Consider the following 17,253-nt stretch of genomic DNA (forward strand, 5'->3'; position numbering starts at 1 on the left):
AATATAAGCACAAGCACATGATCCACAACACAAGCAAGGGTCACGAGTAAATCGAACCCGATCTGCAAGCCACCTCCAATCCCCACAGAATAACTTAAAACCAATCTCATCACCGGACAGCGGGGGACACCCCAATGAACTGAAACCGCCGCATACTGAACAACGCTCGATAGATGATTCTGAAACCGCATGACAACTAAATTTCACCCTTCCATTCATGCATGGTATGGCTTCCCTACGTCGAACTTCAGTCATATCTTGCTTACTGCATATGTATGTATGTATGTACTCATATCACATTAGGTCACTCACTAAGTAGCACTTATGATTTGTGATGTCATGCGGGCCCTTTTGATGAATATACGAATGTATTAGTAAAGATATTTGTTTATGTATGCATGTGTGTGTGACCTCAGCTAAGCCTAATACTGGGTTTAAATTCAATATGACACTACTAGTAGTACATGAACTACTCCATCACCCCTGCAGCATTAGAGCGAGATCATACTATAGAATGACTATCGTGATAGTACATACATATCATGAAATATATATTGTGGGCTTGCGGTTGCATCATGGGTATCGGTGCCTTACTTCGTGTCTTTATGGGGTACTTAGTAGTATTAATTAGATGTTGTGTATAATGATGGGATGGTTGAGGAGGAAAGTGGATATTTCTTTATTTTTTAATGTTATTTTCCCTGTGCAACTACTCTGTACGGGATGTAGACGTGTAATGATGTATGGGTCGTACAGAATATATATATATTTTTTTGCATATCATGTGACTTCATTGATGAATATTGAAACTGACACTTTAACCAGGTATACCCACAAGAAGTTCTATACAGGGCTGAGTAAATGGGGGTATGCCTATTTGTGTTCGGTTTAACCATACAGAGAGGCAAGTGTGGGGAGAGATTGGGTGACTACTTGTCCACAGGCCTCGGATGAGTGAACGTAGAGTATTATCCGTTGAATATACTTGGAACATGCTTGTGTTGTGACAAGAATCGAGAAATAGCATTGCTAGGGATATCGATGCGTTTGCTGCTACAAATTCTGGGCGGGACAGGTATGTTGAATGGAAGAAGACAACGGTTTGAAAGAAAATTAGATAGAAACTGGACAAAGAGAAAGATAGCAAAAGACCAGAAAAACAGGGGTAGAAAGAAAACAGCTCAAAGAAAGAGGAAATACAATGAGGCCATCAATCATAACACATACTTCAAGTGTCATCACTTTCCTGGCTCCAAGCTAGGAACAATCACAGGCCCATACTTGACCACAGCGCCAAATGTTCCATCGCCCTGAACCATATAGTCCACCGCAAGGTTCAACTTCCCACTTCCTTGGCCTGGATGACCGTACATCGTGTTGACGACATCCGGGTCATAGGCAACGATAGCAACATAGTTTCGACGACCAATCAGCTTCCGGTGTTCACGAGGCTGTCCGGTAACATCAGACTGGAACAGCTCCAGCATGTCTTCCTTAGTATCGGTAGGCTTCGAGGGAGTCGAGCGCTGACCGTTAGCTGGGACATATAGGGGTTTGTTGCTACCATGGAGAAGCTTGATGACATATGACGGTGGTGGGTTGTTAACCACTGGTGACGAGATAAGTTGATACATGGTCTTATGGTTGGAGGGGAAAGACGGATCATGCACGAGCCCAGCACCGCAGGCGTTGACGGCACCCGAAAGGAAAGTCATGCGGAGCGACTTTTGATGGGCAATGCCCTGGAGGGTGCGAATAAGGTAGGTTCGTTCGAGATCCTATCCATGCGGTTAGTTCTGTGATCGTGATGATGCCCCGATAGTAAATATAGCGTGAGGTTACACGTACCTTGGACTCATGGGTCCACTGATCACGCAACTCATCCAACAGGTCAAGCTCACCGAAAGGGCTGAGGATTCCGCCCATTAGACCGGTTTTGCCCACAGCCCGTTTGACCGAGTCGAACCCTGACCCAACCATGCCCTTGGCTCCGACTACACCGGCCACGGAGCTGGTGACTTTTCCAAGGGCATTATATGCCCCCGTGACTGCCCTCTTCCCCGTAGCAACCGTGTGTGCGATGTGTTCAGCGGTCTCCAGGCGCGGGTAGATGATTGGCACTGAAAGCATCCATAAGCAATGCTGCACAGTTGGAGGTAACATGGCAACTTTGGGAAAGATCCCCTGATACGTGGGACCAGCAACAACCTGGTGAGGATTGCGCTCTGAGCGACAGTCAAGGCCGACGGCAACAACAGCGGGCCCCAGGTATTTGACAAAATGCCAGCCAGTGCCGGTGATGGTGAACAGGTCGACGTCGCTCTGAGAATTACGGAGCAGATCCAGTGTGGTATGGTGCTGGAACAGCAGATACATCTCTATGCCTACTCGCCCAATATTCTTGAACATATTGGAGAACTGCATGTGCTCTGGGTAGGAACCAAATCCGTCGAAGCTAGCTTCATTAGCATCGGCTCCTGTCGTGGGGGCAAGGCACAGACTTACATATCATGATCATCGATCTGACAAACATAAGGGATCTGAGCAAAGGCTTCTCTAAGATAGGGCTGATCAAAATGGCTCGTATAATAGTGAAAGTAAGCATGGGAGACGTCCTCTTCGTGGGCAGTTGTCCATGGCGTCTTCTTCCGGATTTCTTTCCCACTGAGTGCCAGCCATTGTTTGAGACATGGAACCTCCTTCCACATCCGATCGGCGTAGATCTGGCCTCCCAGACACAGCTGGGCATGGAATCCTCCAATCTCATTATGCTTCTGCATGATGTCTTTCCACATGAAGCCTACACCGCCGAGGCGAGATCTCTCGTTGGCATTTACATTCATAGAGAAATCGTTTCCTGAAGTGGTGATAAAGCGCCAACCAGTCTCGTATCGTCCCGCAACTAGAAATTCGTAGCGTGTGCAACCAAGGTGTGAGGTGATAGCGTAAGTCCATTTGGCAGGACCGGCCTCTTCCATACGTAAATCAATTTCGTACCGGTAGAAGGTCCACCGCTGATGAACCGCAATCGGCATGGCTTTGAGCTGACGTGGATTCGGAGACAGATCGACACTCTGGTGAATATGAATGGTGGGAGGCTGTGCGGCATCTGTCACCAAGAGAATGGAGCCTAACCAGATGCCACGCTCTACATCCATGTTGGTGTAGCGGAGATAGGGGCCGAAATAAACCCCATTTGTAGGAGCAACCTTGTACATATCGATCCCACTGATTGGAGGGGGCCCCGTAGTGAACCCTGACACAATTGGAGACTGTAAACTCTCAAATCCTGGAGTCAAGGGAAGACCAGGAGATGCCAAGGGTTTACCGAATGTTGATAAAGCGGGCGATGCCAGAGGATGGCTGCTATATACGCTGCCTACCGGGGATAGCGGGGTTTCGTTGAGATTCAGAGGAGTCGGACCCTTGGGGAACTCCCACTGCGTGGACTGAGTCGGGAGGTGGATATAATAGTATTGACCCGAATTGGGATCGAGATGAGCGATCCAACCTTCTGGTAGCGGTGGAGGTGAGGATGGTGCCACAGATGGCGTTGGTAAATTGCTAACGATGGTCTGCTGCACGATCGCATGATTCCCGTTCTGAACTGGAGTTTGAGCGACGTTCGGAGGAGAGTATCTCGACTCTTGTGGCTGCGGCTGCATCTGTGGTGGGGGTGATTGCTTCTGCTGCGGCTGCGGCTGTGGCTGCTGTTGCTGTTGCTGCCTTGATTCATTTGCAAATGCTGGGTGATCATGGGCTGACACGAACGGACCAGTAGCCATTGCAGCACTGTTTGCATCATTGGCTTCTTTGGTGCCGTTTGCCGGTCCAGAGGTCGCGGGGTGCCCAGTTGACGAGCTGGGCTGACCTGTCGATACTGGAACACGCTGCTTCTCGTTCGGATAGCCCTGCGATACTACGGGTCCTGGGACACTCGAGTAGGCCGGAGGAGGGGAGGAGCTTATGCGCATTCTTTCCAGGTCTTGCTCTAGTGCATTCGGAGGAATCCTGGTGGGTTGGGACGCTGGCTGGGGCTGCACTGACGCCCCTGCAGGCATAGGAGGCGTGGAGCTTGTCGAAGGGCTACCTTCGGAAACGACCTCAGCACCTTGATAGACAGTGGGTGGCCCATGTGGCTGGCTTCCAGGCTGCTCCGTTGGGGTCCATGGCCTTGGGACCGGTGGAGTTGGCTGTTGAATTCTGGGCTGCTGGCCGGCATATTGCTCAGCTCTTCTCTGGGCAGCAGCACTCTGAGACTGAAGTCCTGCTAATGTAGAAGTTCCCGCAATTCCCGAGGCAGCATACCGCGCCTCGATATCAGACGTCGCATGCTGCCCTGGCTCAACCACCGGGGTTTCTGGAGGCGGCGGAGAGCCGCGTTGAGCACGAGTCGTCGAGTTTGACGCCGTTGAGCTTATTCGATTGATGGCATTGTTTGGCGGCTGTAGATTGTGTGCTGCTGCCGGTCTGGTTGAAGCTTGAGGAGGTGGGTAGTACTGCTGGCGGTGGTCTGGGTACCCGGCCGATTGGGACTGAACGTTTGGAGCTGGAGCTGGAGCTGCCAGGCCCGGCATGCGCTGATGAAGTCGCGAAAATAGTCCTTCGCGGTCCGGAGAGTCCCCTGCGGGGGATTCGGGCAAGGGTTTCGGGACATTGCCTCGTCGCTCAGCTAGAGTGGCCTGCTTGGGCTCACGCAGCCGCAGAGAAGCCATATAATCGGAGGTCTGAGATATGCCGGAGCCAGCCGACATATTGCTGGGAACCGTGGGCGAGTCTCCCAGAGCAGCTCCACCGTGCGATACTGGACTGGAGCCACTTGAACCTGAGCCACGGACATGCTGGGGTCTCTGCCTATCGTCGGGATAGGGCAGAGGGGCGCTATGCGCCGACGCGGGGGAAGGGGTTTCTCGCTTGCCAATGCGCAGCGGTTCAATGACGGGCGAATCGGCCTGCGGTTGCCCCGATGCAGTATTCAGGAAGAGCTCCTCCTGGGAGCGAAAGCCCTGACGGCTTGCGCTGGGACGACTCATGCTGTCCTAGGTCTTTGCTGAATAGATTGGAGATCAGTAGAACGGAAGATAGCTAGAGAGAGATGTAAATAAAGGTTAGCTTTCTCGAACGAAGCAAGAGCGCCCATCCAAGAACGAATGAATGCGACCAGACGAAAAGATGAGGGAAAGTAAAAGTAAAAGAAAAGGGAAAAGGGGACAGGAAATAGAGAGGGAAATGCGGGGGAAGGGACAGACGGACTGGTAAGAGAGATAGATGCCGTGTGCCGGGGGGGATGTCAACGACTGTCGCTCATTCTTCGTCGCTCCTGAAGCCACACAAAGGACCAACTTGCAATGCAGAGAGAAAGGAGAGAAAGAGGAACGAGGAAGGCAAGAAAGCAGGAGGCAGCGAGATTCCTCTTGGGCAAAGCTGGTGGCTCGACAGATTAGCCGCCGAGGGGGATGCTGGCGGGCGCATCATTGGCTCAGCGCAAAGGCCCCAACGATGCATGAGGGGCAGCTCTCCGCGAATAATCAGTCGGAAATGGTTGATCTCCTCCTTCACGGTGCTGCAGGTTTGGCCTTCCCTGAACCATGCGATGCTCCGGGGTTGCATGTGGCTGCTACTAGCACCAGGTCTGGCTTTGTGTCGCTTTTCCAACTGCCGGTGGGGACCCTGAGATATACTTAGTAGTCAGTACATAGTAGTATCGAGACGGTTTGTCTCTCCCCGAGCATCGGGATCGGCCCGCGGCGGTACCTTAATAGAAAATTAAGTAACATGATAGTCCGGATGTGGATCAACATGACCAACTATGATAAATAAAGAATGGGTCGCAATCCATCTGGTCATGGTTGGTTTATTATTATTATCATCCTGACTTCGTTCACTTCGTAAGTCCTAAGCAAAAATGCTAAAGAGGCGCTGGCGTATACGGGCCCCCGTCTATTTCCGCAATCCAAACCAACTCAAAAAATATATATATCCCAAGAGAGTGATGCCCAAATCCTACAACTCCTGCTCCAAAGTCCCCTGAAAGAACTCGCAAAACTTATGCCGAAATGAATCAACCGTAGTTGACTAACGGTCGCCCATGCTCGGCCAGCACCTCTGCCCATTCAACCTCCAGCGCATGGCCTCCACGCTGAGAATGCTGGATTTGCCGTTCAAAAAATACCTGCAACATCTGACATGTTATAGCCGAATTATACCCAATTTCGCCCTCCTCTAGGTTGGATAGTAGCTCCAAAGCCATCATTTTCAGCCCGCTTGTTGGGGCCACAGCGCCCGCCAGGAAAATGGGAAAGGTGATAAATCGCCGGTCCCCTTCTCGCCCCTTCTCCACGATCCCCGATACGATCTGTAAGATTCGCATCGCGTGGTGGTGAATCTCTTCGTCTGAGACAGCCCCAGACTCCAACCGCTGTCCTGCCCAGAGACTGGTCGAGGAGAACAGCAGGCTGGTGTGATACAGAATAGCAAGCTAGATGGTACAGCCGTTAACACCACACGCCCGGGTGAAGCAAAGGGGACTGACTAACCGGCTGCAACAGATTCTGCGACTGTTCCGAGAGACTGATTTGATTCTGGTACAAATACCCAACCTCCTGCTGGCCCCATAGCCTTATGAGCACATCACGTACCTCCCTTAGTTCCTGTCGCCGCGAGCCCACATAGTTGTCTAGGTAAGACTCTTTGGCATCCCGCGTCTCCACGGCGAGGAGTCCGATTCGGATGGCTAATGTAAAGGTGTCGTAATATAATCGCATGATCAGAGGTAAGCTGTTATCTGCGTGCGGATATTCCGAGTCATTGGGCCCAACTGCACTACACAGCGACTGCAAGTCTAGTAGCAGCTGGTTGTCGAGAACTGCGCGGACAAACTCCCCTGTGCCTGCACCGCTGAACAGCGCATATAGATCCACGTGGCATACCCACCAAGCGATGCAAGGGAATCGTTCAGCCCCCGGAATTGATTGCCGCAGCAATGCCAAATGAAGCAGCCGAGAGACGTGGTGTGACCAAAGGTTTGAACCACCGGGGTTGGCGGCCACAACCTAGCGAATTCAGCTTTAAACCCACGTGATTGTACGCAACACCTCAGGCGCGTGCATGAGTAGGAAAGGGGTTGACCAAAAAGCTCACCTCATAAACAAGCATCAGAAAATGTGTCAGGTACAGAGCATCGGACAAGAGGTCTTCATTGCAGAGACTACCATGGGAAAGAGCGGCAACCTGGTCGTAGTAATATGAGGCATCGATGTGATGGCCACCCCCGTGGCGAACCAGACTCAGAGCGGATAGAGCCATCATTGTATTGTATAGCTGAGAATTTAAAGATTAGATTCCACACAAGTTCTTCCGACACCCAAAATGGCAAGCATTACGCACCGGAGGGAAGTTCGACGCCTCACGTTCAAACACAGTCGCATCCAGACCATTGATATTGAGAAGGCCAGCGCATGGAAGGAGCTGGAAACATACGAAATGACGAAAATGTTCGAGAAGAGGTATTTGGTAATGATTGGGTTCGGCGCTTTCCTGTATATGCTGTACACTGGTGGCCGGATAGTCTGGGATTAATTCCGAAACCGAAGGTGCAGATAATGAGAAGCTTCCCTGGTCTGATTCAGGTGATTGAGGGGAACTTCTTCTGTCTGGGTATAAGTGTCTTCGTGCAGACCTGAAGCTCTTCAGTACGATGACATTTGCTCCATAGACCCAATTGTCATCTTCGACCAGGGGATTACTGCCACTGGCGCTTTCGAGCAGAGCATCGTTCCCAGAGTCTTGTTCAGAGTCCTCGTCTGCATACTCAGGCAGTCGAGAGAAACTCTCTGGGATGGCTATCACATGGTAAGTTCCAGGTACCGCTGCTTGTGCCTTTCTCTCACGCTCTTCATCTGATGTGAGTGTCGCAAAGGGCGGGAGCAAGTCGCACGTAGCTGGAGGCACGCTTGTTTTCCGCGAAGTGACTGTCGCTGTGACGAAAAACCATGATTTGTTAGAGGCAATCCAAGAATAAATGAGGATTACGGCTGCTCACGGTCCCAAATCACGTTTCCTGCGGTCCTGACATCCGGCATGCGCTCCCTTACGCGACGGGTATCATCTCGGAAGCACAATCGCGGCCGGTAGTCACAGACATGGCCCAGACGAGCACATTGCTGAATCGGGTTAGGTCAGCATGGAACTGAGCAGCGCTCACATCGGATCTGGATGAAGCACATTACACTGAGGGTGAACTTCGTCACACTTGACTGAATCGCGAGTTAGTAAGTACATCGTCGCATTGGAGCAGGCGGAAGAGAAGGCCCTTGCAGAGATGTGACTGTCGAGTACTCACCTTTGCGGCTCTACTTCCAAATAAGGCAAAACAAGTTAGCATCTCGCTGTATGGAACGTCGGATATTGCGGCATTTGCTTCTGACACGGGAGGATGGGCTCACTCTGCACGTCCTAGGAGGGTAAGATGACATTAGAGATACCCACAGAACGGGAAATGAAGGCTTTCTCCGCGCCAACGGACATACCAGCAACCAGTCCGGGAACGGGGTGGGAAGCGCAGTCGGTGCTGGCGGACCGAAACCTTCTTGAGCGTCGGAGGGTCCAAGCCGGCGCTGGGGCTCACCAGACAACTCTTGGGGGCAATGATAGGCAATCTTAGAGGCTGCTTCCTTGAAGACCGACCAGAACGGGTTGTCATCGATATACTGACGGCTGCCATGGAGGAAGTCGCTTTTAGGGCTAACGCTGGGAATGACGCATCAACAAGAGATGTCTGGATGGTGACGGGAGCGTAGGCACCCATACTCTAAAGGCTTCCTTGACTATATAGCGCGTAAAGTCTATTAGAGATGGAGAAAGAAGAAAGAGCAACTGAGTGCATCAAAAGGGAAAACAACTGTATAAGAAAAAGAGGTTGAAAAGAAAGTGAAGTGAGGATGCAGTAGGGTGACTATAGATAAAGAGAAATAACCAAGTTCGGTAAGTTAAGAGGCAAATGGGCTGGGGGCCACGGATGAAGATAAACGAAATCGGAAGTAGTATCGTTTATGCATCCTGAAAAGGGACTATCTATAGGGTGGAGCGAATAATGGAGGCTGAAAAAAAATCAATTGGGGGCAAAAGGGAAAAAATAGTTAAATAAAGTCTAAAAAGGAAGAAGTGAAGGGGGGAAAACGGGAACGGAAGATAGGAGTGGGAATCTGGAGTCTGGAGTCTGGAGTCTGCAGAGCTGTCCAGAAGAGTAGTAGTTCGTGAGGAGGGTGAGAGAAACGGAAAGATAGGATCAGGTACAAGGCGGAGCTGATGCAGAAACGCCATGAAAAAAAAATAATATAATATAAAAAATAAATAAATAAATAAAATAGAACAAAACAGGCGTTCTCAAGATCATCAGCCAGCCCTGTCCACAGTGGCGGTTCCGATGGGATTAGACAGGGTGGAAGGCGAACTGCGAACAGGCGAATGAAGAGGCAGCAGCCCAACTGCCACCTTGACGCGAATGGCGTGTTTGTCTGTGGATGATCCAGGGAGAACTGAGGGAAAAGGGAGAGGGGGAACAACCACCGGGATGGATGTGGTTAGGCCCGTATCTTAGGCGAAGAGACTTGGTACCAATGAAGGCCCTAGGATACAGAGTATACTAATGCTCAACTATCCTAGACCATGGATTGCAGATGCCAACCATGTGGCAGCGAGGGTAAGAAGGAAGAAGATTTGAAATAAAGCCCGCCGGGGCCGAGAGAAGAGGAACAGACCAGTCATGCTAGCCAGAGCAAAGTTGCTACCAAGGATGCTGATGGGACGATGCTTTTCCTTCCTCAACTTTGGGGTCAACATCTCCTCTCTGGCATCCAATTAGGTCCGGGAACCTCTCTCAAGTGGAGTAATACTAACCATGATCTACTTCATGACACACAGGTGTCGCAGCTTGTCTTCTGTTTACGATTGATTGATTGATTGATCGATACGTTCCCTCCGTGAGCACTGGCAGGCTATAGTCGCGACCTGAATATAGACCAGGGCCCACGGTTCAGGCTGGATTTTGGGGGAGGGGAAGGCGTCAGGTGAGTTCGGCCACGCCGATATATACGGGGGGCCGTGAACGAGTCATGATGGTTCTGTCTCATCTGGTCAGGTTTGGGTCGGTATCGGACGACGCATCCACTTTGAGACTCGCGAAGCCACGATGGGTGCAAGCTCCGGAATGGACTTGGAGCATCTAACCCAATCCTTGGTAGGTTCACGTCATATTTTTCGGGGCCGAGCCACGCTGGGTGGCTGCCAGAAGGATGCTAGCCAAACGAATGGATGTATCTACGTAGTATATTCAAATAGTGGCAGTTGAGAAAAGTGGGAGAGCTGAAAGCGCATCCACCCAACCTTACCAACCTTAATGGCGGGGGAATAAGTATAGTTGTTAGTAAGTACTTACTAACTACTTTGTAGATAGTCCCCCTGGCTTGGTCCTGATCCGTCGGATGGATGGATGGACGGCTTTCCATGCCGGCTGGGAAGTTACTAGTAACCTACATTATTACGCGATGAGAAGGCGTACGGGCCACGTAACAACCGGCGTATGTTCGGTTCTACATACAGCAGACATTACCATGAAATACCAAGCTGCGTCTGTATCAATAGCCGGTGCTAACCCAGGTGAGTCTAGTCTTACACTGCTAGACGCGCCTGGGCCAATCTAGATTCCTCGGGCTTGCCCGCAACCACGCTCAGTTGCTGCGAAGTGAAAGCAAACAAGATCCCCCGTCACCGCTTCCTCTCTCTTACTTCCTCTTTCCATCCAGTCCCTCAGATTTGTCCATGGGACGGACATCCCATTCTCCGGTCAGTGGTGGCTTGGATGCAGGATGATTGGTCAGGCGCAGGTCTGCATTACGCTACAGAGGCAAGTTAAGGTTGGGTATCATGCACCTTGGCTATATCTAGATATTTATCTATGTGATTCATTGTAAGTCCTCCGGCGCTTCTGCCCAAACGACATCCTTACAACCACTCCCCGCCCCTTTCCTGTGCACGCCTCCTGATTGGGACGGACACATTCAGGAGTGGCTCGGGTTCCTGACAATACCTAGTAGAGGTACGGACTAAGGTGGATGATACACATACAGTACTAGCAAGTCCCATGATCAATCTTCCGACTCTGAGACATCCTTCCCCCCCGCATGCGTACCCATGTCACAGGAATCAGTGCAGATGGACGAGTGCCCGATCCAAGATCTGTCGCACCGGTCCTGATCTTTCCTCGTCCCGCCAGCTTTTCACCAGTTTTTGGATGGCCTGATCGATCGGGAGTTCCGTCTGCTTACAGAGCTCAAAGTATGCGACAGCCGCTTGGGCGCGTTCAGCTCGAACGGCTTCAACGGAGAGGTCTATCTCATGGGTGAAGATCTCTACTGTTAGCGCCGCCAAGGACTCTTGGGGCCCACGGCGATCGGGTTCGCCACTCCGTTCCGATGCCCACGCCCCGAGTTGGTCAAAGACTGCGCGCAGCTCCCGGTACAACGTAACCTGCACGTTTCTGCCCCCATGGCCCACTAGGATTCTGTGCAACACCGGCCTCGACTGATCCAGATGTCCGTGGAGGGCTTGATTTTCGTTAGCATATCCATGATTGGGTGGGGATGCCAACTGCAGGGAACCCACTCTTTGCTGATGTATGCGATGCAAAACTGAGGCATTGTAAGAGACATACCACACAAGCCGCTAACGTGTCGTCCAGGGTTTGTCTGCAGAGGTAATCAGCAACTGCCGTGTATCCTCGACGAGTCACACGAGAATATCTCTTGGATTCATTTCCGCCAACAGCTTAAGACCAATCAAAAGTAATCCCGAGAACAGAGGGGTGAGTAGAATGAAAACTCGTGGACTGAGAGCATACGAGATACAGACAGGGAACATACTTCGGCTTTTGATCCTTGCCTGAATCCACATCCATTGGATCTCCTTGATCTTCAACATCATCCAGCACGTGGGTGACAATGGCAATAGCGTCTGACATCAGATCCAAGTCTTTGCGTGCTTGAGCCACTCCGCCGAGAGCAGCAAGCGCATGGGGGCGATATGCAGGGTTATTCCGCTTCGCTTCTCTGATAGTGATAGTCTAGAAGGGAACAGTTTAACCGGCAGTCAGAGCGCGGCCCATCGAAGTTTCAAATGTTCCGGAGGAAAAGGCTTACCTTCATTGTTTCTCCAAGCGTTGGCTTCTCTTGCCATAATTTCTTCGCCTGGCCCGAGAACTTCACAAATGCTTCTAACACAACTTCTTTGCCCTCCCACGTTTTCCCGGACACAGCTCTCTCCAGCACAGGCCAAACATACTCGCTTGTCGAGAGATCAAGTTCCGAGTCCAGCGACATGATAGCCTTTGCGAGCCCCAAAGCTGCCGTATGCTTAATGGCCCACCGGGCCGATTCTAAATTGCTGGATACCAGGTCGGTAATTTCCTTGATGTAGAGAGACACCGTGCGGTTGCCTCCGACATTATCCTGCCACGTCTTCTCGAACACCTCTCTGACGTGCTCATCCAAGTCAGATTTGGACACGAATATGAATGGCAGTGCAGCCGTAGCGAAGGCCATAAACCGGTCATTAGACAACTTCGAAGCAGCTTGTAAGATCTCGGCAGAAATGACCCGCTGGTTAGAGTCTTCGGCAGTCAGGTATAGATCTTTGGCATGCTCGATTGTCTTAAGCACTCGATTATCCGAGGCAAGACGCAGGAGATAGCCAATGGATGTACAGTAGGATGCACTGACGGTGTCATTGCGATCCACCACGAATTTGCCGAGGAGCTGTATGAAACGATCTGCATAGGGGCGGAAGAGCATGGATCGCATGCTCAAAAGGACCAAAACCCGGCTACAGCCAACCTTGGATGGAAGCCCAACGGCCGAGCGCAACACGCCTTCAAGCCTCGTGGCAAACTCTTTCATACTCTCTTCATCCAACATGTCTATGAGGTACCTTTCAATCACTTCCATCATGGGAGATGTTCGAATGCTGGATAATCTCATCTTGTCGATATCTTGGCCTGTTAGGCCATATTTATCGGCGTTTAGATGAACGTAGTTGACAGCTTGAGGTTCTAGTGAACTCAAAGAATTCAGAAACTGTTCCATTATGTGGGGTATGAACGGCCGCAATGGTCCGCCTGGGCTTTTTCGGATCATTTGAATCAGGGCTCGGATGGCAAATCCTTGGACCTCCTCAACACCGGATTCCATGCCCTTGTCACTCAATAGGAATGGGATAGCGCTTCGTAGCATGGTTTCGGCTCGCTTGGTATCTGTGTCGCTTGTCTCCAATGTGCGGATAATCGCATTGGTAATCGTCTGGCAAAGCTTCAATGCTGAATTTCGGACGGTCTCTTTAATATCATCTAAAAGCTTGAAGGCCTTGGTAAAGATTTCATCCATGTACTGCGCGTACTTTTCGGGCTGACGACCCTGGATTAAATCGGCGATTGCGGTACAACTTGCCTGCCGAACCCTCCATTCCCGACCTGCCAACAGGCTTTGCAACAGATCATTCATGATCTCATCAAAATGGGTCTCAATAACTTCCATCGGATCCTTGACCAAGGCCTTCCAGATGGTATTCATGGACCGCTGGACATTGGGATTAGGGTCGAACCGGTAGCGAAATAGCTTAGGATAAATTTTAGGGTTCCTCGCCAGGTAACCGTTGACGCTCGAGTCAGAAAAGATACTGCTGATGCCCATTTTGCTGAAGGCTGCACGGCTGGACCAGAGGGCATTATTCGAAGCTAAGGACATGAAGCGATATACGAGGGTTGGGTCACCGGCTTCGGATGCGAGGTTCATGATGTCTTTATAGGTGTTGACCGAGGAACCGCCACCAGTAGGGAGAGCCCCAGGTTCGAACAGCTCTGTATTTTGGCTGACCCTGCCACCCGCGAGGATTGAATTGTTCTCAGTGAAGGAGTTGACCAGGTCACGCACTAAATCGTCTTTCAGGTTTTGGTCGCCCATGCCATAAACGAGGCTTAATCCCTGTGCACCAGTTTCCTGTACCACCTCGTCTCGGTCAACGAGCAAGCTGCCAAATGATCTTTGGCATTGACGCAGGCGATCTTGCATGAGGGATAGATGACCGCAGTTTTTGACCAGACTCAATAACCAAATAGCAGATGCCCTTTTAAGCGACGGTTTCGGTGCGCCACATTTGGCGATGATTGTGTCAGCCACATCCGCAAGCACTTGTTCTGGCACATATGAGTCTGGTGACTCTGAGTCTACATCGAATTCCAGGACCATTGATTTGGAGTCCCAACCAGCCGCAGCATTGCTTAGCGCTTCACCGACAGTGAAATGTATCTCAGGGCTGCGGATTTCATGTAGACCATAAAGGGCTTCCGTTAGGGTACTGAAGTGTGAATCACCAGGGTCCTCCTTTGGAAAGATCAAAGAGAGGAGCCCCAGTGCCAATATGGCCACTTCGCTTTCGGCCTTCGCATCTCGTACGAGAACGTCTCTGATGGCTTTCCATTCCGCATCAGAAAGCATAGAAGGAGACATGATTTTGGAGAGACTGAGTTGTCCAATTGCTAGCTGTGCGGAACGTCGAAGAAGTGAGTCGCGCGCGTTTTCGATCATGTCACGGATCGTATGAACGAAATGATCCACATGGACGTTTGACACCTTGGCTATCATGTTACGGAATGCAAGTCTGCTCAGCATATACGATAGTGCTAATACTGCTCCTCGAACCCTAAGTGCACCCTCGCCGACTGCACTTTTCCATGGCGTTATGCACTCGGAGCACTCCGCAACCAGTGACATGAGGTCATTATCAGGAAGGGCAGGATGAGAGGCTAGGATTCCAATTGCGCGGGCAGCCATGGCCTGGATATCTTGGTCGTTGCTCTTCAATGGGGTTCGCAGCACTAGTGTCTGCGGGACCACCGCCTCCACTATGTCATTCGAGGCCAAAGAGCATATACTGACGAAATGCTTTCCGCATTGCTGCAATCCCTCCCGGCTCTCACGGGTAAGGCCGGCCAAAGCGCTGTTCAAAAAGAGAACAACCCCTTCTTTGTCGATAGCCCGAAGATAATGTTTAAGGGAGGACCTTGCGTGTTCGTCGGATGTAAGCATCACGTCAAGTTTGGTGTCCCAGTCTTGGTCGACCTCTATGGCGGTATTAGAAGCAGAGAGTGACTCCCAGAGCAGTATGTTTCTGATGAACGCTATAATGGAAGCAAACGCGTTCTTATAGCGCCCCGATACAATTTCCGATGCAGAGAAACCTGATACTCCGTTTGAGGCTGCCGACCCAAGTATGAAGCGAGTAAGTTCCGAAAACTTTGGAAAGTCATACCACATAGAATCTTTTCTGGCTATGGCCGAGTGGCTATCATTTGAAGGACTTAAAAGTCGGTGCCAGAATGGATGTAGACCTTTCTTGCCTTCCTCCATAACTTCATGTTTGTTTTCTGACCCGCGCGCGATCGCCATGAGGTCTATCCAGCGGGCGACAACATCGTGGTATGGCAAGAACCTGTTAGCAAAACGTACAGCAGCGTACTGAGGACCGCGAACGATAGCGAACCCGCTAGTTGGATCTTCTCCCCCAGGGTAGTTATCCATCTGCCGAATCAGAAAAGGCCGCAGTTGGTCTTGGAAGTCACTGTCCCAGCTATCTATTGAAGAGTTGAGTATGCTTCCCAAGGCTTGTTCAATGCTCACAAATATCTGGGAGCTGGAATCATCAGAGCTCAAGGAAGCAAACAGCCATTGAATGAGATCAAAGCCAGAGAGACCTTCCTGTCCATTGTACAAGCCAAAATTGGTTTTGGGAACCAAAATACCGATGCTTTCGTACGCAAGACCCCGTAGACTCAGATCTGTACTTGGAAGTCTTTGCCCGCTAGCCGCTGGACTCGGCCATCCTTGAGACTGTATGAAATCTCTCAAGCCTGCTATGAGCTTGGGTGCCACTTCATCCAGGTCAGACGGAGAACCCATTTTTACAACCCACGTAGTGAAGTTGAATATTTGTGTCCTCAACTTCGAGGCCAACAATCCTTGTGATGACCTTGCAGCATCGGATAGAAGGCCTTCTTCAATCACCCGCATAACACTCACTCTATCCTTCGTCGCTCTAATCGATTTCCCTAGAAAAATGAGGATTCTGGTCTGCAAAGCAGGTCGCGCCGGAGGTGCGCCATCAGGCGTTCCGGCTCCGAAATACAAGCCATAGAGTTGTTGCACAACCTCTGCCGCCTCCATGTCCGGAATGAACCTTTTCAGGGTTTCTTCGCCAAGATCGGAGAGACGGGAGTTTGCATCTGCAGACGCTATGAGAGCAGGTAAGAATCGCTCTGTGTCGCTGAAAGCTCCACTAGCCAGAAATCTTAGAGCATTGACTTTGGTTTCTGTCAGGTTCAGACCACCTTCTGCAGAAGGGTTCCATGTTTCTGCTACCGAGGCGTCCTTGTTCAAGAACGCATAATCTGCAGGAGACAACCCGGGACAAGTGGGCGAGCTCTTATCTGCGGGGGCAAGGAGCAGCAATTTCTCAAACCACTTCGATAGAAATTGCGTGTCTTGACCGGACAGACCTAGTCGAGTCTTGAGCTGTATATCGTCATCGCTGCCCTTTGGTGGTAGCTTAAGCAAGGGCAGAAGCCGCAGGACAAGGTTAAATACCACGGCGGCTTGATTGACAGATGTCCCGATCTCAGAACTTCCCTGGAGCAAGGGAAGCAAAATTTCGACTCTTGCATCTGAACCCAGGCGGTCAATACCTTGTTGAAGGTAAATCAAGTCGAAATGCCGGATGAGCTGGGACTTTTGCTCTTTGAACTGCTTCAGCAAAGCCGTGACCGGCAATTTAATAGAGGGGGCTTGGACTCTAGTGTTGACATGCTGGCAAACTGCAATCACTTTATTGCGAACAGCGAGACTTTCAGATCCCAGCTTCAACAAGAGGGGAGGTAGGTATGTATTAAGCAGGGTTTCCAGTTTGGCATCGGTATCCGCCAGCGCAATCCGAAGCTCAACCTTGGATATCAAGCTCAACTCGCGAGCTTCGGAGCTTGCTGGCGTAGTGTCTGTAGCCATAGGAATTGAGGTTATGTCTCAAGACGAGAAAGATTACCACATTGATGTATTTATGGTTCTGCAATAAGTCTATAAAGCTTCCCCAGGAGATGATGGAGGGTAATGAGTAAAAGAGATTCTTGGGTCTGAGCTCAAGGCAGACGATCCAACG

At 50.7% G+C, this 17,253-nt stretch overlaps 3 protein-coding genes across 3 annotated transcripts; all 3 read right to left on the minus strand.

The window, feature by feature from the left end:
- Positions 1-965: 965 nt before the first annotated feature.
- BO88DRAFT_433368 (WW domain protein) lies at positions 966-5,339 on the minus strand. The gene is made up of 4 exons (XM_025709415.1): positions 5,254-5,339; positions 2,506-5,085; positions 1,849-2,455; positions 966-1,778 (listed from the first exon to the last, which is right to left on the minus strand). The coding sequence occupies exons 2-4, from the start codon at positions 5,031-5,033 to the stop codon at positions 1,239-1,241; spliced, it is 3,675 nt and encodes a 1,224-aa protein (XP_025565180.1). The 5' UTR covers positions 5,034-5,085; positions 5,254-5,339; the 3' UTR covers positions 966-1,238.
- A 601-nt stretch (positions 5,340-5,940) lies between these two features.
- BO88DRAFT_226659 (Zn(II)2Cys6 transcription factor) lies at positions 5,941-8,939 on the minus strand. The gene is made up of 9 exons (XM_025702041.1): positions 8,529-8,939; positions 8,445-8,454; positions 8,342-8,351; positions 8,224-8,255; positions 8,042-8,162; positions 7,387-7,976; positions 7,141-7,320; positions 6,537-7,052; positions 5,941-6,478 (listed from the first exon to the last, which is right to left on the minus strand). The coding sequence occupies exons 1-9, from the start codon at positions 8,804-8,806 to the stop codon at positions 6,062-6,064; spliced, it is 2,154 nt and encodes a 717-aa protein (XP_025565181.1). The 5' UTR covers positions 8,807-8,939; the 3' UTR covers positions 5,941-6,061.
- A 2,023-nt stretch (positions 8,940-10,962) lies between these two features.
- On the minus strand, positions 10,963-17,191 carry BO88DRAFT_402729 (ECM29 family proteasome component). The gene is made up of 4 exons (XM_025706182.1): positions 12,195-17,191; positions 11,919-12,118; positions 11,662-11,744; positions 10,963-11,603 (listed from the first exon to the last, which is right to left on the minus strand). The coding sequence occupies exons 1-4, from the start codon at positions 17,100-17,102 to the stop codon at positions 11,203-11,205; spliced, it is 5,592 nt and encodes a 1,863-aa protein (XP_025565182.1). The 5' UTR covers positions 17,103-17,191; the 3' UTR covers positions 10,963-11,202.
- Between the last annotated feature and the right edge of the window lie 62 nt (positions 17,192-17,253).

The sequence above is a fragment of the Aspergillus vadensis genome (assembly GCF_003184925.1).
Source record: "Aspergillus vadensis CBS 113365 unplaced genomic scaffold BO88scaffold_5, whole genome shotgun sequence".
Classification (NCBI taxonomy): Eukaryota; Fungi; Ascomycota; class Eurotiomycetes; order Eurotiales; family Aspergillaceae; genus Aspergillus; species Aspergillus vadensis.